This window comes from Cataglyphis hispanica, chromosome 4 (assembly GCF_021464435.1).
Source record: "Cataglyphis hispanica isolate Lineage 1 chromosome 4, ULB_Chis1_1.0, whole genome shotgun sequence".
Taxonomy (NCBI): Eukaryota; Metazoa; Arthropoda; class Insecta; order Hymenoptera; family Formicidae; genus Cataglyphis; species Cataglyphis hispanica.
In genome coordinates this window covers 8,636,940-8,662,118 of record NC_065957.1, presented here as the reverse complement: position 1 = coordinate 8,662,118, position 25,179 = coordinate 8,636,940, and the positions used below count along the sequence as shown (strand labels likewise).

General features: G+C 36.8%; 1 protein-coding gene across 3 annotated transcripts in view; it reads right to left on the bottom strand.

The window, feature by feature from the left end:
- Positions 1 to 24,906, bottom strand: part of LOC126848992 (homeobox protein abdominal-A homolog) — a 28,877-nt gene extending 3,971 nt beyond the window's left edge. For all 3 annotated transcript variants that reach the window (XR_007687331.1, XM_050590430.1, XM_050590429.1), the window contains exons 1-2: positions 22,464 to 24,906; positions 18,399 to 18,431 (exon numbers count right to left, since the gene is read on the bottom strand). Coding sequence is in view for 2 of the 3 variants with exons in the window: in XM_050590430.1 (XP_050446387.1) it covers positions 18,399 to 18,431; positions 22,464 to 23,217 (787 nt within the window). In the remaining variant the exon portion in view is untranslated. The remainder of the gene's footprint in view (positions 1 to 18,398; positions 18,432 to 22,463) is intronic.
- Between the last annotated feature and the right edge of the window lie 273 nt (positions 24,907 to 25,179).

Here is a 25,179-nt window from a genome sequence, read left to right as displayed (position 1 = left end):
CCACGGGGTGGTTACCGCTTCCAAGCCCGAAGGGTGGGACATAGGTTACCTTGGCAACCAGAGGGGAAACCATTCCATCCTCCTGGCGGCATATCACGCGAGAGAGGCCAAGCCTAGCAGAGCCAGAAAACTCTCTCTCTCTCTCTCTCTCTCTCTATCACCTCGACCCTACGCGAGAGAAACCGCCGCGTTCGTACGTCGCTCTTAGGAAGACGGGTGAACTTGATTGCGCCCACTCCATTCGCCATAAATATGGCCCATCGGCGAAGTGCTGGCGCGGGCATTATCAATAATTTCGACGCGGAGAACTAATGCCGGAGTGTGCTAGAATTTATTTGGCGAGAGAATAAAGTCGCTGAGATGTGACGGTGAGACTTATCCCAAGCGCATATTATATTCATTTCGATGAGAGAATAATAAGAAGCTAAGTTTCTTCGAATCAAACGCAAAACTTTCAAGAAATGAGACAGCTGACGCGATTAACCAAACGTCAAGTCTCTTCTTCTACATACAAAAATGTAAAAAATTCCGGGGCCTTTTTGTGCATCTCGAGCTTAGCATTGAAGAATACAGAAACGCGAAATATAAGCGTTAATTAGCGTTTTGTCGCGAATGATTCAGGGACAAATAAATTATAGTCAATTGCCACTCTACCTACATAAGGGCGGCACAATGGGATGCGTACACAGGATACGCCATTGCGGATGGCACAGGCCTGTGTCTAATTACGGTCATATACTAAGTTTAATATCTGCTTTAGGTCTGCTTTAGCACGCGGCTCGGGATTTGGGGAACAATCGTGGATATTGTGGAAGTTTGTCATGTCCGTTGTTCCTGTGTAAGGGATGCGCAGCATCCCTGTAGAATTTAATCAAATCGTTTTGGCCCACGCAATTTTTTCGAATAGTTGCACCTAAAAATTTATTGCCTCTTCAATATGAAAAAATAAAGCAACGAGTAGCATTCTATCTCTTCAATATTTTAGATTTCAACCAAAACTCTAAATAAGATTATTCCATTTTTATAAATAATCTATCCACGATCTCTTTCCGACCTCGATCTGATACTTGTCACATTCACATGAATGTGCGCAGGCTCCCATTTTGAATTATCAAACGCGATGCAAATGTTGTTCGGTTTCACGAAACGATTTATTAATACGATCAACGTATATCATCTCTACGTAAATGGACCGGTGCTTTTAGATCTTGACTTGTGACTTATTAACAGCGTCACGCATTATCGCGCCAGAATGCTTCGATTAAGCGGCGATTAAGATCGCGCTTTAAACATTCCAGAGGATATTATAGCGTCGTGTGGGAGCGCGCGTTCTAAGATTAGCTCCTAGACTATTAATCACGGGGAAAAAAATTTCCAGCGAATGTAGCACGACAAGACAGTCGGCCGGTTCGTCGGCCGAGAAATGTTACACGCAACCGAGCCAGATAGATCTCCGCGATGCGGCAGCGTCGCGACGTCGCCGTTTAGATTTGACAGCACCTGCAAATCGGGGGTGGGGGGGGGGAGAGGGAGAGGGTAGGTAGGGAGGGGACCCTCGCGCGTTCTCGGAGACGCGTCGCGTTGTACGGCCTGAAATTCTCTTTGTTCGACCGCCGGAGAGACCATGCGTGAGCCCCTCTCATAGCGATCCATTCATAAATATCTCAAAACGGCTTAATTTCGCGGCGCTGCGGGCGAATAAAATCTCGAGCCGGTGAAAAATGTAGACAGTTCGCCAGATGAGGGGGAACGGCGGGTGAAAGGGGAGAGGAGGGGTGAGGGACAAGAGAGGAGATACGGCGTAGCCCACGACCCACGGTTCGCTTGATCGCCGTCTCGGGTCACTGCAGCCTCTGCCAGAACGATAGAGTTGGGCGATCGAGTAGGAGGCATGTTGAAGGAAGGGGAGGGAATAGAGGTGGAATGCGATTCTGCGAAAAAAACGTCAGAGAGAGAGAGAGAGAGAGAGAGAGAGAGGGAGATTGAGCGAGTGGAGGAGATATGTAAAGGAACGAGAGAAGAGAGTGCCAAGCGAGGAAAAATGCCCACGATAACTCCACCGTCCGCTCCGTCGCGATTTCAAGTCCGGGCGCGATTTATATGCCTAATCCATGCACTTTTTCTTGCCTCTGCATCTCGCCAGGTATCCGGTTCAACTCTAATTCAAGGCCGATTATTCAGCTTCGCTAAGCATATATATATATATATATATATATATATATATATATATATATATATATATTTATAAATAGATAGTTGTTTTATCTGGTGTTGATTAAACTTTTTCTTTGCATGCTCAGTTTATCGCGATGCTCTTATCGCGAAATTGCAGTTTGTTATCGAGAGCATAAGCGATGCATGAAAAATTCGAATCTCACGACTAAGTAGAGCGCATAGTCACGTGAGTAAAATGCTGCGTGTATGGAATTTGCAAGAAATTTATAATTTCTACTTCGTAATCGATAGCACCGAGATTTTTCTATCGCAGTAGCATAGAAAAAAATGATATTCTCGATGTTTATTGCCAATCGGATAGTACGCAAAATTCGCCAGTATGTCGTTTTCGGTATCATTCGATAATATTACAATTCGGATTTATGTTCCAAAAATAAATTGTTAAAAGATTGCTTATTAAAGTATATTAATAACGCATTTTTTTTAAACAAGTAATCGTTGTTGCCAAATTCTTACAAAATGTAACAAGATTTGAACGATGATCCAATCTGGAGACCAAATCAAAGAATATTATTTTTATTATTTATTAATCGCCATAAATTTTCTCACCATATTATTCTACTCTAGTATTTCACTTTTTTCAAATTCGAAAATTAGAGCTTCAAATCCGATTTCGCACTATAAGAATTATTTTAAAGATTAATGCAATTAATAAACAACAATTTTAAATTAAAAGATGTAATTTTTAACAGTGTAGTAGAAATTTTTAAAAGTTCCGTATGGATATCGTGAAAAAAAATCACAGTATTTAGGCCGAAAGACTTAAAAGAAATATGGCCGAGATCAAATCGTTTTATAAGATATAAATAAAAATCTTTTCTAATATCTCCTTCATATAAATAAAAACCGAATGAGCCAAACTCTAAACAAAATTATTGTTTTCGATCGCCAAGTTTAGCGAGAAGAATCAGAATCGCATGGAAGCGCGCACGAGGCGAGCGGTTGACATTTAAACGCCTTTAGATTTACGACGACCTGGCCCTTTGCCGCTATTACGGTACAGCAGTCTCTACCAGCTATTTTGTCCCAGTCGGAATGAATGACTGTTCACTTGAAGTGACTGTCACTTTCGTGATCCAATCCTGGAATCTTCAGGCGGTCTTCTTATCAAATATCGTTTTTGCAATGATATACAATTAATAAATCATTTACGTAATGTGTCTAATTATGACGGATAAGAGAGCCAAAGCACATAATATTAGCATCTGCGATATAATTATACGTACACACGTTGGCATATGTTTCATAAGAACATTATCAAATGTCATTTTTGCAAGAATGCGCCACTAATATATTCATATAATTAATTTAAATGAGTTAGCAATGCATTAGTTATCACTGATAATTATGATCAACTCATTTTTTTTTCATTTGTCTTTATTTTTATTATGCTATATTATCGTTCATTAAATGTCTCAGAGAGAACGTATCATTACGTATATTTATAAATAAATTATTAAAATAAAGATCACACATTTTTTTTCTTTATTCAAATATATATATACTGATAATTTTATTAGATTTTTACATATTGTTAAATTTTACTATATGTTGAAAAAGAAATATCAAATATACATAAATTTATAAAACTTAGAAAATTTATTTAACATAATTTTTATATAATTTAATATAATTTAATATAATTTTTTTCACATTTTACATCAAATCTTTTTCTCGACTCTTTTGCGATTGTGTGCGATTACGACTTGCTCCCTAACTCTTACGTAAGAATACTTTTTCTTTTTTTTACATATGCCACTTACATATACCGATATACCATGTTGTAGTATAAAAAAGAAATAGATACTGACATTACGAGAACAATCTGAAGAGTCTTCGCTTTAGAAACTGGAGCAATCTCGTGATCCGATTGGTGGCTGCAGTGGTCGACCTGACACTGACATTAACCACCATAAAAGCAATTTATCGCTTCCTCAGTTATTGCATATATGGCAGTATATACGATCCCCACAAGTAGTTTGCGAGGATGACATATATGTATGCATACACACACACGCACACTTACATATATGTATATATATATATATATATATATATATGTATAATTCTATTTTTCTTAATTATTTAATCAATTTCATTTAAATCCAACTGTATATATTTGATCATAAATCGATTAATTAAGAAAACGAATTAGGAAACACATTTATGATCTGAAAAAACGTGACTTCTTAAACAGCCCAAATCTGCGCAAATATTTAGATATTATTACGCATACATTGAAAATGACGCGAACCGCAAAGATGATACGAACGCCTGGAAGCTGGATACACAGGTGCGTGCGCACGCGTAGCGTCCATCACGACCGGCAATAGACTTAAATCCTGATTGGTTGGACAGCTAGTTGGAGACTACACAGCTAGTGTGCGAAGCGTACAGGTACGCCAAAGGGAGCATTTGGAGGGGCGAGGGCAGATCCATACCTATATATATATGTACATATATGTATATATATGTATATATGTGTATATATGCATGTATGGGGATTCGATATATATATACCGGGCGCGGCAATAAAGGATTCCGACAAGGATGGATGGTGAGAGGGGGAAGTTGGCTCCATTGTTCCCGGCGGAACCCAAACGCCATCCATAAGGGTGCCACCCATTATCCGGCGTGTATCTACCACACGCGCACGCCTCGGCGTGCTCGCGTGTACGTACATACACGGAGGATACGCAGCTCTCGTCTGCCTAAAGATCGAATGTACCCAGATGCGTGGCGCGGCGGTGCCTTTCACGGTGTGTAGCGCGTATCGTACCTACATGCGGCGGTCAATTGTGCCGCCACGGCACAATAAGAGCTCTAATCTCCCACGAAATTGTAAAGTCGAGGAGGAAAATTTATAAGAAGGGTCCAGAGAGTCTCGCACTGATAGAAGGTATCTTGGAAAGAGAGCCGCCGTATATTTCGCGGATTTGGAAGAGATATAGATAAGCCATTGGCGTAAAAATTCCTCCCCACTGATATCTCTTTAATTATCTAGATGTAGATTAATGCATTATTTTTAATATTTAATTTTCTTTAATTACCATTTTAATTTATAGAATAAGAAAGACAATGTTACAAAAATTTTGTACAGAGAATATTCCTACCTCTTTATGAAAATGCGAAGGAAAATAAATTGAGATTAGTTTTTTCTTTTCGTTATATTAATATTTAAAATGATATTAAAAATTTTTTATTAATCGCTACGCTCCGGATTGTAGATTTATGGAAGGTGCTAAATTTCGTATGACACATCCACTGTCACGCAATATGAGCGTAGATAATACGCAAATATAATTGAGTGCCCGTGAACGAGGTGTAAACGTCACAGTAACTTTTATCAAATCGATAACTCATGCATACGTGCCGGAGAACTGGCCATCTTCCGTATACATATAATGTCGCTATAACATTGCTCTGACACCCAAGTGCGCTTAAAACTGCTGCTAAGTTTATCAAATAAAGTGCATGATGCACATTTCAAAGTTATTGTACGATCGACAATGTAATTTTTATTATTAAATAAATATATCTCGCGTATGATGCTAGTTATTGGCTCCTCTATAACGTACACTGATTTGCCTTAGCAAAGAATCTTCAAGAGTAGTTGACGGCAGCAGCAGCTCTCAAAAATAAACCTGTCGGCAAAGCGCCAGGCTCGAAATACGCGTAATCTCATCCGCAGGGCGAGGGGGCCGATACGAAACAAGATTAAATTTTAATTTTACAATAAAGAATGAAGTATTAGAATGCCGTTGGCAAACATTCCTTCCCCTCTTAAAACTCGTAACGAAGGCTTGCTACCCTCTATATTCTAACTAACGGCCTCCACCTCCATCTCCGACAGGGCAACAGCGCGAGCAGCTACCCCCATGGAACCCCTAAGACTCTAATTACGGCCTTACATCCCCCACCATTTCTCTCTCTCTCTCTCTCTCTTTCTCCATCACGCCCTGCAGCGCCCTTTTCGACTATTCTCATATTTTCTGACACTCCCCGTGTTACCACACTCCACTACAACCCACCCCCTACGCCATTACATGCAAATGCCACGGTTGTCTCTTTCCGCTAATAAAAGTCGTGCCCATGCAATTTAGAACATCCGACGTTGGGCGCTATGGCTTCCGAAAGATACGAAACGAGATGCGGAATAAGTCTACAAAGACAGCGAGAGAGGCTCGGTGAGGATTATTACTCATTAGTAGAGTTGAAAGTAAAGTCGCGGAGCAGACTTTATGCAACTCGAACTCGCTGAGTAAAATAAAGTTGTCTTTTTTTTTTTAAATCGTATATAATATATATAACTGTAATTTTATATTATTATATTATTATATTTATTTTATTGCATTATTTTATTAAAATACACAATAAAAGCGATAAAGAATTTTTTCAAGAATTAAGAAAGAAATATATATATATTTTAAATTTATATATTAATATTGATGACATTCTAAAATAAAATTTGATACATGCAGTTGTATCATCGAACTGAACATTACTAATCGAAAACTTGTCAAGGATATATAAGAAAAGTATCGTCCAAACCTATAGTCCGTACGTATGAATGTATAGTAAGAAATGGATCCACATAATGTTTAATCAGAACACGTTGCGGCTTTACGATATTAGCTGACGTCACGTACTCTCCTTTATCCTTTTCCGCCCTTCTCCATCGAGAGGGTAATTCGATCTGAACTCTTACTAAAATGTCGAAAAATCTTTCGATAGACTTTATAGCTTTTTGTAAACTGCCAAAGAGTATACATATATGTTTGTCTTGTACATGGATATATTTTTTTTTCCTTTAATTATATGCAGAAAATCCTTTACAAGGATTATATACATATAAGCGAAATTTAACGTTTTATGAAATCGCGATAACCTTGGTAATGTAAAACCGATAGATTGTCTGAAAGTCTCACATGTATCGTAACTCTATATTCAAATTGATACTTGATCTGTATATGAAGACGAAGGGGTATCACGTATGACTAGCTGCTGATAACAACTCAATCAGACTGCTAAACACTTGTCACTGTGTGACCTTCGCTTCCATTAAAATATATTTAACTAACAGATCCTCGCGTTTATTGAGTCTGATGGCTTGTAATATTTCTATTGAGGCTAAAGGCGAACGTCATGTACAATGTCTTCAGGCACATAGAAATACACAATATTCTTTGATTTTATGCCAAGAAAAATAGTATTCCTCTTCTCACGTTTCTATAAAATGTACCCGAGTGCCAGGCATATAACAGATATATCTCCGCAGTTTGTGCGCTTAGTGTATCAAAAGTTTTCGCGAGAGACAAGAATCTCGCAACGCATCTAATAAATTGTATGCAAACACCACTGAAGTGAATCATGCTACTTACTTTGAAACAGAAGACAAACCTCGATGAAATTATCGCGCTGTTAAAGTGTAAGACAAAATTTCCAATTTTATTTATCATATCATCGTGTTCTAATTTAAAATAATTTTAAATAATTAAATCCTAATTTAAATAATCGTATCCTAATTTTAAATAATTGAGATTCAATAATTAATCAATAATATTCAAATAATGCATTCCAAATCTTTTCGAAAAATTTAAAAAAATGCTTAGAATCGGAAGAAAAGAAAACGTTCATCTTGGCTCATCAGCAAAAAATCGTGCAATGTTTATCTATAGAGATAATCTGTAATTAAAGGATCTTCACTGGGCAAACACGTATATGTACATATAACAATAGCTGCAAGATAAAAAAAACTCTTCCTCCTCCAAGAGAGAAAGGGAGAGAGAGAAAGTAGCCCTTTTTCTCCTCCCTCATACTTTCGTTACACACGCTTCCTCTTGGACCCTTGGAGGTTCAACTTGGACACATCACGCGAACAAAGGGGATTTGTGCGCACATGCGCACTCGATTCCACAGCACTGGTAACGATTCTAGCTCCTGTTATAAGCCAGCACACCCTCCAGTTCTCTTTATCTCTCTCTCTCTCTCTCTCTCTCTCTCTCTCTCTTGCTTTCACCTTTCTTCTCTCTGGCCATCCACTGACTCGATACAAGGTGCTGGTGTAGCTTCTACACACATACACAGTGGTAAAATAGTGCGCGAATGTGTGAACGTGTACACGAACGGCAAACGGAGGCAAGAGATGTGCATCTCGATGTTTGAGAATCATAACGAAATACTTGTATATCATGTCCATACATATGAAGAGAAAATTCACGTATGTGTGCATAAATATATATCCGCTTCAATTTTATTTATCGTACGTCTATCCTAATTCAATAATTGCGATTTAATAATTAAGTCGAAGATATTATCAATATTACGCTGCATACATTCCGAATCTTCTCGTGAAAAAATTTTATAGAACGCAAAATTATTCGCCCTTAATTTATCAAGAAAAAATCACGGAATTTTTATTTATCTACAAAAGTAAAAATAGAGAAAAAGTATATATAAGTATTAATATTTATATAATACAATATTCAGATATTGAAATAAGTATGTTGCCAGGCGAAATCGGAGAAAGCAAGAAAGAGGAAGGATAGTACGTATCTAAACCGCGCGGGACGACACACAAAAGCTGGAAATAGTGCTCTTAGTTTTTATCGGGGGGGGATAACAGTTGTGGTAAGCGGTATCAGAGCGCCGCGTGAAACAGTATGCTGATGCACTCGGTGAGATATCTAAACCCCGAATCGTTCCACGATATATACAACTATTTCGTCTATCGTGGAGCTTCCGGAAACTGTTACTATTACCGTCCAGGTGTATCTCTTTAAAAGACTTAAAACTTATTCAATATTACTGTTTTATCGAGAACATCTCCATTTCTCTATGAGAGCCTAATTATACACAGCGGGAATAAAAACTTGTGCGCCAGAAAGAAAATGAGGTATATAAAATGCCACACGCGGTTCACCAAGTGCGGTTGATTTGAGCAAATGAGTTTAGAAGGAGTATATATATATATTATGCTCATTTCTCCTTATAGGCACTGCAAAACGAAATTATGGATAATTAATACACGGGCAAATGATAATTTATTACAATAAACCAGAAGCGTAGTTCACGAACGGATAGCTAAAAGGATAGTAGATTATATCGGGGCCGCAAACGAATCATCTTACGAACGATTGAACTCGAGCGCCCCGAAGCCGGTAACTCTACCTCGTCGGATGAAACGTCGACCGATCCCTTCGAAGAAGTTCCCCTCCGTCACACATTGTATAAATAATACGTTCGACAATCAAAGTATCCCATACTACATGGCGTACATACGTTTCACCGCACGTTAAAATGCAAATGTATATTTCCGGACGTCGATTTCCAACAATTACACGGCCTTGTTGCCTGCACACACACACACACACACACAAGGAAGAAGAGGCGTACGCCTAATTCGATATTGGCTACCCCCGAGATGTGGATTATACATGGGACCCCCTTTTAAGATGCCCTACCCTTACGTACGCGTCGCGACTCGCTTTCGTCTTCCCTCTCGCTCTCTCTCTCCCCTTCCTCACCCTGAGGATCCACGTTGGCTAAAGGTCTATATCGCGCGCCGTCAAACCTGCCCGAATTGCTCGTCGTTCTGTTATGCAAACGGCCCACATTTGTTACGATAGTGAGCCCCTCGTCGGGGCTCGTTCTCCTCTACCGTGGCCGAGGAACACGTCGAAGATCATGCACGCGACGAAGGAGGTGCCACGCGGCTATGGCTTACATCGCGCTCGAAGAGAGAGAGAGCACGTTTTCTCGCCTGGACAACATCGTTCAGTATGTCAACGCTATACATTTCCGTAACTACGGGGACGATATTCCCTCCAGCGTTGAACACGGGCTCTCTCTCTCTCTCTCTCTCTCTCTTTATCTATTTGTCTATCTATCTATCTTTCTGCGAAAATATGAAACATCTTAAGAACTCCACCGGCTCCTTTATATCCGCCACTTCTCTATGCTCATATAATGATTATATTCCAAGGATGGCCAGCAATGGCATCAAAATAACACTGTTTTAATTCCTGTGAATAGTACCGTGAATATACATATATTTGCCAGCAATAAAATTTTTCGTGTAAGAAAATCTTCAAATACGAGAAACTCACGAGTGATAACGCGAGATAAATTTTGTTATATGTATGATAAAGGTCTAAAATTTATTAATTATTAGAAGTGATATAAAGTAAATATTATATGTATGTCAATAGTTTGAAAAATTTAAATTTTACATGTGTTAATGTATATCGAAAGGAAGAGAAAGAAAATTTCTTCCTTTCGATATAACAATATTGATAAAAAGATATCGGTGATTACGTAGTATATATTTAAAAATATCTATCTCAACGTATTGCAGACATCGCTTCACAAACAAACAAATGATTAATCCGAAATATCCGCGGAAATATCCGCGTAGGCTGATTATTTTCTGCCACGTTTTATTCATTTTATATTTATTTTATATTTATTACCGTGAATTTATTGATTTCTTTTTCTACGCATATTTTATTAATTTCACACGTTGATTATTATATCTTCTTAAATTACTGGAATATTATCTATTTCAGTAAATTATTACTTGACATATAATTATATTTACGCGACATATATATGTATAAATATTTACAAAAATTACGATCAAAATGTTCGAAATGCGTGTTGGTGCCAACATTATTCGAATTGACACGAGTACACTTGTGGATTAATTTAAAAAGCCGACACACTGTCCAGCGATAAGGGCACTGCGAGCGCTGTTTGTTTGAAATAATTTAATGAGATTACAACGGCAGTCGTGCAGATAATGATATCGTTGTTTAGAGTTCCATTTGACGCCATAGCACTCCATTAAAGCGATAGTTCAGTCTTTCATCAATGATTCAGAAAATCTGTCTTTCTCTCAACTTTATTGACTTTACTATAGATATGCTTTAAATTGTGATTTTACTACATAGAGATAATTTTATAATTTATTAGTATTATTCGTCATCTTTTTTTAACTTTAAATATATATATATATTTTTTTTTCTTTCCATATATATGTTCTCTTTTTATAAAATTTTAAATCATGAGTAATGTTATGCTCAACGATAAACATATATAAGAAGCGATATGCAAACGTATTCTTTTCATTTGTATTTTTAAGCAGAAACTCGAAATAGAAGATTTTAATTCAACATTGTTTTCATCTATTTTATTATCATTGATTTATGACTAAGTAAAATTAATGACTTGTCAAACAATGAAATTTTGTATAAAACACACTTGCGATTTGATCAACACTTAAATATGTAGGGGAAATTCTTCCGAGTAATTCCCCGCAGGAAATAAGTGGGAGACGGCATTGGTTTAGAAGATATAACAAATTGAAGTTTAATATTAAAGTATGTGTACGATGTATAATTTATTATTTTTTCATTGAAAGAAACTGTATATAACAACTGTTTATAACATTTACGCGAGGGCAGGCGTGGAGGGACAGAGTCCCTGAATAAATAATATTTTTCAAGACAAGGTTCACAATTCGTGTTTGCATGTTGAAAGCTGTTTATAAACTGTGAGAAATAGTTGAAACACATTATTGACAAAATATCAATGATCATGTACTTATCCCGTAAACGTAAACAAACACTTTTTCCGCGTCTGCTCTAAAACAAATTCGACATACACAATCTTCAATTTTCCTAATATTATAATATTAAAATACTTGATATATTATAATATTATAATACCTGAGAGAAAGCATTAAAACTGTGAAACTTTAATTTGTTATATTTCCTAACGCACTTATTTCTTGCGGGAAATTACTCAGACGAATGTCCCTTACAATATATTTAAGTGGCGACAAAATCAGAGATGTGTTATCTTTTATGTAATTTTACCACATTTTGATACAAAGACTCAAAATGTATTCATTAATTCGCAGTTATCAACACTTCTTTGTAAATTAATCTATAAAATTATTTTTTTAATAAAACAGATTTATAATATAATCGGAAGTGCGTTTTACACAAAATTTCATTGCTTGACAAGTGATTAATTTTACTTAGTCATAAATCAATGATAATAAAATAGATGAGAACAATCGATGCAAGCAAATTGCAGATAGCAATGATAATATATTGCCAGGCTACGATAAAGAAATAAAAGCAATATAATAAATATTAAATTATATGATTTTTTCTTTTCAATTGATTATAAAATTATCAAATACAAAGAATATTGATATATTATACTACATGTATTATTTAAAAGAGACAAAAGAAAGGTCTTGAGATAAAAGCAATTTTGAAACCTTTGACATATATGTCTTATACTCAAAAGTTAAAGGGTTGTATACTGAAACCTTGTTGTCACCCGATTGTACGTAATTTAAAGATTTTTAAATCAACTTTGACATAAAAAAAGGAAATAAATAAGTAAAAAAGAAAGAATGCCGATGCGCGTGACGCGTCCTTTGTCGTAAACGCGTCGCGGTTGATTTTTGTGTTAGGATACGATCAAAGCCTTTACTTTCACTTGGCTCAGCACGAAACAACGCCGTGATTTACAGATGGAAAAAAATCTTAGATTGTTAAGCGTCAGCTTCTTTTTTCTTCTTTACGTGATTCAGGTAAAGTTTTACGATAGCGACGAAAAAAATGCGCAACACGCGACAAAGAGTGAAAGTTTCAACGATAGACAAAAGTCAATTTTTGAGGAAGAGTTGAAGATTTGAAAAAGAATTTTATTATACAACTGCATCCCATGGGATTGTTTTAAAAAAGCAAGGAAATACATTTATGATAAATCATAAAATAGATATTTACAATCGAATATATTCAAGTCAAAGCAAATATATTTAATAAAATCTAAATTCTTTTAAAATTTAATAATAAATAATGTTCAGAGAAGTGGCATTAAAATATATTAAAAATTTAAATAATTCGAGAGAATATTAAAAATATAAAATATCCATTTCTGAAAGAATTTTACAAATATAAATTTCCCTTACAAATATCTTCTTATTGCAGGTAATAATTTTCTGATTAATATTATATTCGTAAATAATTGGATTAGAATTTTACTTTCGATAAGACGCGGAAAGCTAAGGACGAAGATATTGTACGCGCCTCAAGTTGAGCGTTGTATCAATCAAATCCTTGTGAGTCGATCGTTCCGACTTCGAATACCTTACGCGGTAAGATATCATTCTAGGGTGGCCGTTGCGGCCACCCTAGTAGTATAAGCATTATACGCGATATTTGGAATCGACCGGTCGGTCCTGAGGATTTGACTGGCGTGATGGCTTCGGCACGCGACATAACGGAATACGCGCCGTCGTCGCCGCCGTATGACCATAAAATAAACGTTCGGGGTGGCGCAGGCCAAACCTGTGGCAGCGTATAAACACTTATATAACGGCAATTAAACTGCTTTTAAGGCCCATAAAACTGCAGTTTCAATAATCTGTGTGACAACACGATTCTGACCTGTCTACGGAAGCGTGGTTTACCTCCTGAAAGACGTCACGCTCCATACACTGATAAAGAAAATTTTCGATCGCTGTCCTTCCCGCGCCTCCCCTCTCGCCACCCGAATCTCTCTCCGATCGATGGCCGCGTCCCCCAAAACTTCCTTTTACGAGCCGCTTCGCGATCAACCCTCCGATTTCTCGCGATGTCTCGAAGTTCGGGCTCGTTTTGTTACACGCGTCGACAGGGAGCGTGTATTAATGGCGATGGGAAAACAAAAAGGATGGGAAGAGATGCCGCGAGTCGATGGCATAAAACAGGATTCCGAATGAAATTTTCCGGATAAAATTTCGATGGAAACTATTCTTTTTCTAGCCAATACCTGCTGGATACTGGATGCGTGGCGAGGGAGGCAGCGTTCACGTGTGAGAGACGAGGAGAGCCGACGAGAGAGATCGGAGGCGGGAGAATACGAAGATAGGTCCAGGTAGGGGAGGCAGGGACGATGAAATGGGATAATACCGACGCTGCAGGACGCGGCAGCCATCATCGAATGCTAATGAGGGGTTGGCGGCTTTTGGGGCAGTGGACTCTACCCGCCGTTGTCGGCGCGCGGCATCGGTCTGATTATAAATTATACATTATCTCCTGCTAGTCCCCGTGTACACACCGTAATCCAGCTAGACATTCACGTGCCTGTGAACCTCAATGTCAGAATATGTTCCCGTGCTCGTGAGATAGATTAGAAATTCGTCCTCGCCAGCAATTTCTCGCTTGGTGGAATTTAAAATTTCGCTAATCGACAAAATGTTCGTTTCAGTCGAATATGCATAAAAATCAGAAAAATTATCTTTGTTGTTGAACCGAGGGAAGGCGAAAAAATCTAAAAGAATCTATCGAATTTTCTATCAATCACACACAAGACAAATGTAAAGTCGTTTTATCTTTCGTCTATTATCGGCATGAATGAAGAGATAAGATCGTCTTGATTGCATTTGACACGCCTTAGTAGTACTCGTTAAAATACAATCACTGCACTGCTTTCGCAATCTGTTTACGCATCGTTAGTAAAAATCACAATCTGTAATTGAATCTGCAAAACCAACGAAGATCTGATTTCTTTAAAAATACAAGTAAAAAATAGAATTATTATTTTACTGATTTTTAATTGGTGAAAAAATAATTTTGAATATAAAAGTTATATGCATCTCTATTTGTGACATATTATATTTATACGCTTATTAAGAAAGAATTTGCTGTAATAAAAGATGCAGTTAACACATTATTGCTACAGATTCTTAAGAAATATACGATAATATTACGATTAACGATTGATATAAATACCTAAAATAAGCATGTGTCATATAAATAAATTGTTAAGTCACGCGAGAAACTTTTAAATTTCGATAATCAATGAACGACCGGTGTGAAGTTAGCACCGCATTTTCAAAAATCGAAAGTTTTATAGAGAGTTCTATTTGCACCCCAAATAGTTCTATAGTTCCTGATAGGTTTTAGAAATAGTTCCGGCAAAAAACCTAAAAAAATTGCATTTTGAAAATATGAGGTGCCAACTTCCCGTGGCACCGCAAAATGCGAAAAATGCCATTTAAATCGTCGTATCCTATAGTTCTCGAAGGGTTCTACAGTTCCTGATAGGTTTTAGTAATAGTTCCGGCCTCTAAATATTTTTAAACAATTTTTGAATCTCAGAGCTGGCACCTCATCTTCCGCTAAAAGTGGCCAGAACTTTTTCATCTTTGGTTTTACAGCTCCAGACGTTAATAATAATCGATAGAACTCTTTGGGGTGCAAACAGAACTGTCATCAGAACTCCGAAATCCCTAAAAAAATTTTTTTTTAACGTCTGGAGCTGTAAAACCAAAGATGAAAAAGTTCTAGCCACTTTTACGAAAGATGAGGTGCCAGCTCTGAGATTCAAAAATTGTTTAAAAATATTTAGAGGCCGGAACTATTACTAAAATCTATCAGAACTGTTGGAACTATGCTAGAACTGCCGAGAACTGTCAAAAGAACTGCGAAAATAGCCAGCACGTCATAGTTCTATAGAAGATGTGGTGCTAGTTTTTAGAAAATGTCTAAGTCCCGAGGGGGTAAAATTTTTTTGGGGATTTCGGAGTTCTGATGACAGTTCCGTTTGCACCCCGAAGAGTTCTATCGATTATTATCAACGTCCGAAGCTGTAAAACCAAAGATGAAAAAGTTCTGGCCACTTTTAGCGGAAGATGAGGTGCCAGCTCTGAGATTCAAAAATTGTTTAAAAATATTTAGAGGCCGAAACTATTACTAAAACCTATCAGGAACTGTAGAACTCTTCGAGAACTATAGGATACGACGATTTAAATGGCATTTTTCGCATTTTGCGGTGCCACGGGAAGTTGGCACCTCATATTTTCAAAATGCAATTTTTTTAGGTTTTTTGCCGGAACTATTTCTAAAACCTATCAGGAACTATAGAACTATTTGGGGTGCAAATAGAACTCTCTATAAAACTTTCGATTTTTGAAAATGCGGTGCTAACTTCACACCGGTCAATGAACGTTATACAATCAAATAAATTCATACTATTCTTATATTCAAAATTATATTCCTCGAGAACTAGACAATCATTGAAAAATTCTGTTTTTTTTTTTTATTATTTCACTTTTTTCAGAAAAATATCAATTTCTCATCTTTCGATTGTAAATAACTGGATCCCTGTATTTTTAGATGCATCCAATTTTAATGAGATGCGACCTTGAAAGACAAGTTTGAGCCATTTGCCGATTCGAGAAATCTCAGAGTATAGCATTCACATATTAATCGCGTGAATCATAGCGAAGAGTGTAGTCATGAGTAAAGAAAAAAATTTTAAAGCACTTTAACTCGTACATGCGACAAATCAAAAAAAACTAGATACCAAAAAAATTGATTAAAATATCTTCTCTAAATAAATATTAAAAATAATTATTTTACTTTAAATTTCATACTTATTTAACTCTTTTTCTATCGAGAAATTTTCAAATCTTAAAATTTTTTTTTATAAACCCTGATACAAAAGTAATAGTTCTATGAAAAACATTCTATATTTATTATACCACAATAATAAATATTTACGATTTTGATTTTAGTTACCAGGACTAATTAAAATAATTTACTGAGATAGTTCAAATTAATATCGTTGAACATTTTCCATTTTTATTTTATTTACTATGCATTATTATTTTATCATTTTAAGGGTTTTTTCTATGTTATTTACTATGTCATTTTATTCATTTCTACATTTGTTTACAATACCATTAATCCAAAAATATAGAAATAATTTATTAATTAATGCTAATATAAAATAATAACGGTTAATCTTATTAATAGCATAACTTGAAATATACAAAGAAAGATTAACATGAAATAATAGGATGTACAATGGCGAATGCGCTCTCTCATTCATCGGCCAATTGAATGTATATGGAGACAGATATTATGTATCCCGTTCGAATATATCGGAATGTAATTTCCTATCGGACTAAGCATTTTCTCTCGCAGTTGTTAACTTGTGATCGGCAATGCCTATTTGAAATTATGATACGCCTGATGTAAACAAACCATCACGATAAAAGCCAACGACTGAAGTTTTAATTTTATCTAATCGGTATTTACTGCGCTATTGTGGACTCGTAAGTGGCTCGTATAAAAGATAGTCATGGAGATTATTCGCGACTAACATTATCACGGTGACGACAGGTGTAGTTGCCCATATACATGTCCTTCTTGCATGCGCAACTAACATAAATGAATAGGGTAAGGAGTTTGGCGCGTGCAGAGCCCGATAGCACGATCCACGTAAACGACCCGAACAATGACCTTGGCATCTTGGCACACTTCGGAACTTTATTATTTTTTACGTATATTTATGACTAGATTGTTAAACCCGAACAACTAATCGACAGCTTGATCATGTAGGAACAAATCGTTTTGGAGGTGTTACTTATAACTTTGTATTTTGTACATGAAAATGTAATGCCCGGGTAAGGTTAATGTTGTTAAAAGAAAATTTACAATAAAGCAAGATTATCGCTCCCTTTCAGTCCAAGAAATGACCATGATATATGTTTTGTCTATACATTAAACTTAAGAAAGAACTGAAGAAAGAAAGAAATGTGGCTAGCACGTGGAGCCGTAACATCGTATGTGAGAAGAACCATTTCTCTCTTGAAGTCTAAGGCCTTGCCTGAGACATACATATAGATCTTATATTAAACACTTATACTTTTGCGAGAGCTCATTACGTTCTTTGTGGAACAAAAAGTGGAAATACACAGAGGGAGATTTTCATATTTTATACAAATGAAAAAGTTACATTCATCAGTACCAAAAACAATTCATGGGAATCAAAATATTTTTAAGTAATATTTCTCGAAATAAATATAGTTTTCTTCAGAGGACTATCTATGCTTCATAATCGATATAAATAATATTAATCGAATTGCAATTTAAAAAAATTATTATTTTTATGATTTCTCGAATAATTAATATCATTTCTCACAATTAATACTTTTGGATTTACAAATAGTTTCAGATATAATCTTTATTATATCTTTTATATTCGCAGAAATATGGAACATATATAATGTAACGAATATGTGCGCAAATAATGATAGTATTATAGTATAATAAAGGTATAAAAAACATCCTAAAATTAACAGCAATACTCACCGCATACAACTCTATCAAATGGACTCATCCAATCTGAAAAACAAAAAGATTTATTAAAACAAGCAAAGAAAATCAAATCAGTTGAGAGTATTCTGCCTTTTTGCTCATGATATCAAATAAGATGATAATATACAACTTCAAAAGTCAACTTCTCATGCGTAGTTTAAAGCTATAAAACTTTACACATGCACTTGAGATAGCGCAATAGGCGCAATAGATTTCTTAAAGATATTATAACATTCTCGAGATACATTATGGTTTAAACGCATAACACACATGCATTAATATTAAACATTATATAAATATATATAAGATGTAGTTCAGGAAATAGAAAGAAAGGAACTATATAAATCTGATGTAGTCAATCGAAAACATTATACGGCAATGACAAACGAGTGGATTTAATGATTAAAAGATAAAATTAGATTGACTTTAATAACCTGCGAGATATTAAAAACTTCAAAGTAGACCTTGATCTCGCAGTCCGAATGTTTCAAAAAAACATGTGTTAAATGTTGACATATGTATATATTGAGATTAATTAGATTCAAAATAACGCACAATCGATATCTGCATATCTTATATACATAAACATAAGAAATTCAATAATTTATTGAAGAATTGTTTGTTATTGTATTACTGCTCTACATTAGAAAAAATGATATATAAAAATGCAATGTTCTCACACACGCGATCATCCATTCATTTGCGATTAAATTAAAACTGGAATAATGATGATTGCGGGCTGAAGAGAATATTTATAAAAAATGTCAACGTGATTCTAATTCCACTATGATGTCTCGCAAACTAAAATTGTCACGCTACATTGTCAGCTGAATCATTCACCTCGCTCTTCTAAGCCGTAAAGTTATTCTTATATACTCATAAAATAGATAAGAAATTTATTAACGTATGAATAGACTTATGACAGTAAAAGTGCTTGAAAAACCGTAAACTCTTCAAAGAAACTAGAAGTGTATCAAATATAAAAGCAGAAGTAAATAAAACGAATAAAAGGTTTGATTGATTTTGTTGTCATTTAAAACATACGAAAACGCTACCAAAGTAAAAGGTGATACTTTAAATAATGTAAGAAGAAATTTAAATATGAAGACATTGATTCAGATTTCAGGTTAAATAAAATGATAATGACAAATAATCAGAAAGTAAATTATTCTGTAAAATCATGATTGAGAAAATTAATTGGAAGATAGTCATCGAATGATTTATGCGATTTAACTTTTTAGATAATGTAAACACAATAATTAATGCGTCGGTTTTATTCGTTATTTATTTTTTATAATGACATGACTAAGCGATTGTGTAAATTAAAAGCAGAAAGTATATGAAAATTTATTAAATTGCTAATTGATACTATCGCGACGCATATTAGAAATTACACGAGTCTGATTATAATTCGCGGTGGGCATAATGCGAGACCTTACGAGTTGGCGAAACGGAAAGTTAACACGTTAACGCCAAGTATTATTATAACGTGTTGATAGCGAAATGGGCTTCGGAAAATAATTTGCATATTCAAAGATTACAACTTAATCGCAATATATTCCACGATTCCCTTACTCCGTGAGAGAGAGGGTATGCCTTACATTATATTATTATGCCAATACACGCGAATGTGTATATGTATTGGCAAACGGAAGATCGTTCTCCGAAAAATTTCATTGTAAAATTTAAGCGGCGACAATCTTAAATAGCTTAAAGCCGGTTAAAAAGTACGCGAAACGCGCGTTCGTCGCGTGAATTCAGCCAAGTCGACGCCGCCGATCGTTGTTTAGATGTGACAAATACGGCAATTGTTGAATTTAAACTTGAAGTTTTTAACGAAGTATACCTGGAACGATAAATCAAATGGCGACAATGTAGAATCGCGCGCACGCTATTCGCGCAAGAAGCGACGCGAGTCAGCTGGTTTCCTGTCAACGCGCTTCGGGCGAAGTCGCGACGCGAGGCCTGTTTTTCACGCAAATCCCTTTCGAGTTATTTCGCGTGCCGTTCGTCGCAACAATATCAAACAACAAAAAAAAAAAAAAGCAGGTAAACAATTTTCGCGCGCGTCAGCGTCAAGAATGAGACAACAGACTCCGGCTTGTATTGTTCGCCGCAAATATACGCGATAAATACCGTCGGCGCTTTGTCCTAGCTAACACCTTGGCAGACAAAAACACTGTTCCGACAAGACACAGTATACGATGTATTGTATCGGCGAGTAACTTGAAGTTTCGTGCGGTAACAACAGCGTCTGGGACTCAAATTTATAATGCAAAGTATTATTCTTCAATAGTCATGCCTCTTATTCTTTGAAAATTACATGTTACATTCTAAATTGCGAAACATTTTCGCTAACAATGTTACATCTGTATGTCTACAACTAGAATTATATGGCAAAATTAATATGTAATTCCAAAATTGTGAAGATTAAAATTAAGTATGAAAATATTTTTATCGTCCTCATGTATGTGTATTTTCAAAAATACATATAATGCTTTATCAAAAGCTGTTAAATATCATTTTCCATTAAAAATTACTTGAAAATTATAATTATATAGTCTCATCAGTATATTTTCATCAGAAGACGATCGACTAATCGGCAGAAGAATCTGTCATAAAAAACATAGCAATAAAATGAGAGTATTCTTGTATGTATATGTGTGCATGTCTATATGTCATGTACATATATTAAACATAAGATGTTTTTTTAACGTGTGTAAAATTATAAATCAGCTAGTATCGTCATTATCTAGCGTTATCAAACGCGCCATCCATGAAAACACAAGTGTAAAGAAGAGAAATATGAACAATTATTAATGCATGCCATTCTTCTCAGAAAAAAATATATAATGTTTATATACTTATGTATGTATTGTTTCCATAAATAAACTGTTGTATATGTGTCTTTCAACATAATTATAATAAAAATTGTAAATTTTGTTGAAATTAATTAAGATTGTAAATTATATATAAAACTCTTATAAAAAACCACTTTTTCCTTCTTTTTTCTCTATATGTAAGTTTCATATAAAAAAACTATCTAATATAATATATTTTCCGCAATTTGTAATTTAAAGAAATAATTAATAAATTAAATCTCTTTCAAAAAGAATTAAAATAATAATGAAAATAGAGGCAACCGAGGATTAGTTAATTTCATGTGTTTTGCATAAAAATAGTATCATTTAATTAAAAGAGAATTTGCATTAAGTAAATTATATATTAAAATTATTATATGATAATAAATGATAATTTACTTATTTTTATGATAGCATTTAACTGTTCCTATATTCTTTTACATAGTATACATTACGTATTATACATTCCATACATTTCAAACGATTAATAGCGATAAAGAGCAGTTTAGTACCTCTTGTTGTCACATCATGCTGAAAATTTCATGCAATTTGCGATCTCTAATGCATATGTTCTCAACCATGCAACATGAAAAAAAAATTGTATTGTAACGATATTCAATCGATACGATGTATTATAAAGATGCAGAAACAGACTTATATATTTCTAATCAATTCTCGCTTCATTTTAATAATTAATTATATAATCAAAATATGAAAATATTTAATATTTAATTATAAATTGGATAGACTTCATTGTGTGTGTGTGTGTGTGTGTGTGTGTGTGCGTGCGTGCGTGTGTGTGTGTGTGTGTGTGTGTGTGTGTGTGTGTGTGTAAAATTATATATATATTGATTTTTACATTATTAATTTAAATAGTATATTATAATTTTATTTAATAATTCTACAATATTCGGGAAATAAGCAATTCAACCAAATTAGTTAGCTAAAAGAAAGACGTGCCTAAGGCGTGTTTTACGATGCCATAATTTTTTCTTCATAAGTCTACTGCAAAAGTTTATTCGCACACTATCCACGATATAGTCAAGCAACTGCGATGAAATCGAATTCTCGTCACGATGTATTACATTTTGCGAAAGAATTCATCTCGTTAACATCAATCTCAAGAGTAATAAAAATAATAATAAAAAAAAAGATCGTAAAAAAAAATGAATGGCAATCTATCCAAGGGAACACTCACCGGTAATCGACATCCACGGATACCGAGGTATGTCCGAGATCCCGGGTTGACCGGTGGTGGGTTGTTGGCAGGACGTCAAAGGATCGACGACGGCCGATGCGGCGGCCGCCTGATGGTAGAATTGTGCCGCCGCTGCCATAGAGGCCGAAGCAGCTGACACGGCCGAGGAAGCGGACGCGGAAGAAACGAGACTACCGGGTGTAGCGCCGTTTTGATGATGGTGACCTAGGGTATAATTAACCATAGGATCGGCCGACGCGGGGGCCACGTTCCCGGTTAAACTGGCCGTATAACGGCAGGACTTGTCGCCGGCGGTGGCGGCGTCGACGGCCGCGGCGGCGGCCAGGGCAGCGCTGGACGCAGCCGTGGAACCAAAGCCGGGTACCATGCTGGACGTGGCGCCGAAGGCGGCGGCCGCCACCGCTTGCTGCTGCTGATGATGATGATGGGCCGCCGCGGCGGACACGTATGGATACATTCCGGACGTCGTACGCGCCGCCGGTGATGTGGAAGCTGAGCTACCTGAATGCTGGGGACTCGAACCCGTCGGGCTCGGGGAATTGTGCTGTTGCGCGTAATTGACAGCCGCGGCCGCTACTGCAGCCGCGGATAGACTCGATTCTAGACTCGCGGTTGCCGGACTCGTCGTACACGCCTGAATGGTACCTGGATTCGCGCTTGAGAACAACTGTTGCGGATGAAATTGTTGATACTTAGCTGGTAGCATACTATCAATTATGAATTTCGTACTCATATCGCCGCTGTCGGTGCCGATGCGGACCCGATGCCGAGGACACGCCCGGACGGAGGACGACCGGGACGAGTGTCTCAACACCGACACCGTGATGACACGTCCATCGGCTGTTGTCTCATCGCGTAATCCGTAATATTACACGGATGACGATGCATGCACTGCTACCTCTGATCGATGATCAAAGAAATCGCGCTTTCTCGCTCCCGCGCACACTTTTTTTTCGCCGCCTGAAGATACCTCGAGTTTTAATCGCTCTCCCCGCGCCCGTCCACTATCTCTTTCCCTATCAAACAATTAACGTCCACTTTTACCGGTACCACTTATGCAACTCAGCACATTATCACAATAACAATATCGAACGCGGCGGAAACGCACGCGGTCACTGGGAAACTACTGGACCACGAATCACCGATCGTCCGCGATGGCAAATGACATGTCCCTCCTCTCACTCTCTCTCTCTCTCTCTCTCTCTCAGGGGATCAGGAGAGCCACGCGCGGATCTTCGCGGATCCTCGCGTTTACGAAAATCACGATCCCTCCGCTCGATTTGTAATCGCACGCCCTCCCGATTACAAATCCACCCGATATCGGAATAATAATCGACGATAAAGCAGCGGGTCCTTCTTCACAACCCGGACCCACCCCGGACGACCCAACTCGTAGTCCCAACTCGGAAATTGGGCGACGATGAGAACCCGGCGACGACACGAGGAGAGAGAAGAGAAGAGCGTGGCCCCTGTCAGGTGTTAGAAGCCGTTTCTTGCGTACTTCTCGGATAGTCGACGAATCCTTTATGGGCCATGCATGAAGGTACTATAGCCCCCTATCCCGAACGCCGCGTACTACAACCCACGGCGAGCTAAATGTAACCCCTTACAATAATGGCGCCGCTTGTCTCTCCCGTTCTGTTCCTCCCCCTCTCTTCGCGCGAGTGTCGCGGCGAACGCGCCGGGGTACCAGCTGGTAAACAGAGCGGTCCAATCGTCGCGCGGCCTCACCCGTGGCGGACCAATCGCAGGCGTGCTAGGCGCGCCAAGATGAATGGGTCTCTTTCTCCATCGGTTCACCTCTCGCTCCGATCTTCCTTTTCGCCGATACCACGGACTCTCTTCCCACACTTAGGCTTCCACGTATCTCTCACTCGCACGCTCGCGTATACCCGGCGTGCTCCGTCCGTCCGACGGTCCGTACGTTCGCCTCATCGCCAGTGCAGTCGTGCTCGCCACGTTGCCTTATACTTCGCAACGTTCCAACGTCTCACACGGTATTCTCTGTCCTTCTCTAGGTTACTCTCTATTTATCTTGCGCTCTCTCTCTCTCTCTCTCTCTCTTTCTTCCATTCTCTCTCCCTCTCTTTCTTTCTATCTCTTTCTCTCATTTGGATGCAGTCTTTTTATCTCGTTCTTACGCTATCTTCGTCTCCTCTATTCCGTCGAAATTATTTTTTTTTCTTCTTTTAGATCCTACAAGGCAGCACTTTTTTCGATTTTTTGCTTCGTACACGTTATTCACTTCCTTTCCTATCCTGTATTAGTTTTAGGATTTTAAAGATGTGGAGACTATATTCGTGATTCTGTTAAGTCTTGAAGAGAATACACTCTCAAGTGCATTCCTTTTTCATTCGCAACTAAAAATCATTTTTCTTATATTTGCAATTGCATTAGGCATAATATTTTTTATTTTAGCAGATTTTCCTTATTATTTTTTACTTGATAATCATTGATGTACATGATAATTATATTTTTTCAAAAGCAGCAGTTTTTTATAAATATATATATATCATATTTGTGTACATTTCTACTCATCAGTCCACGATAAATTTTATTTAATATAAAGTATTCTTATACCACTAGTAATTGGTAAAGCAACGTAATTTTACTTATTTATTTTTTTATGCATATAATCATATGAATATTTCATTTAGAGGCTTGTTATATTTTCTTCTCATTTTTACTGTTTGTT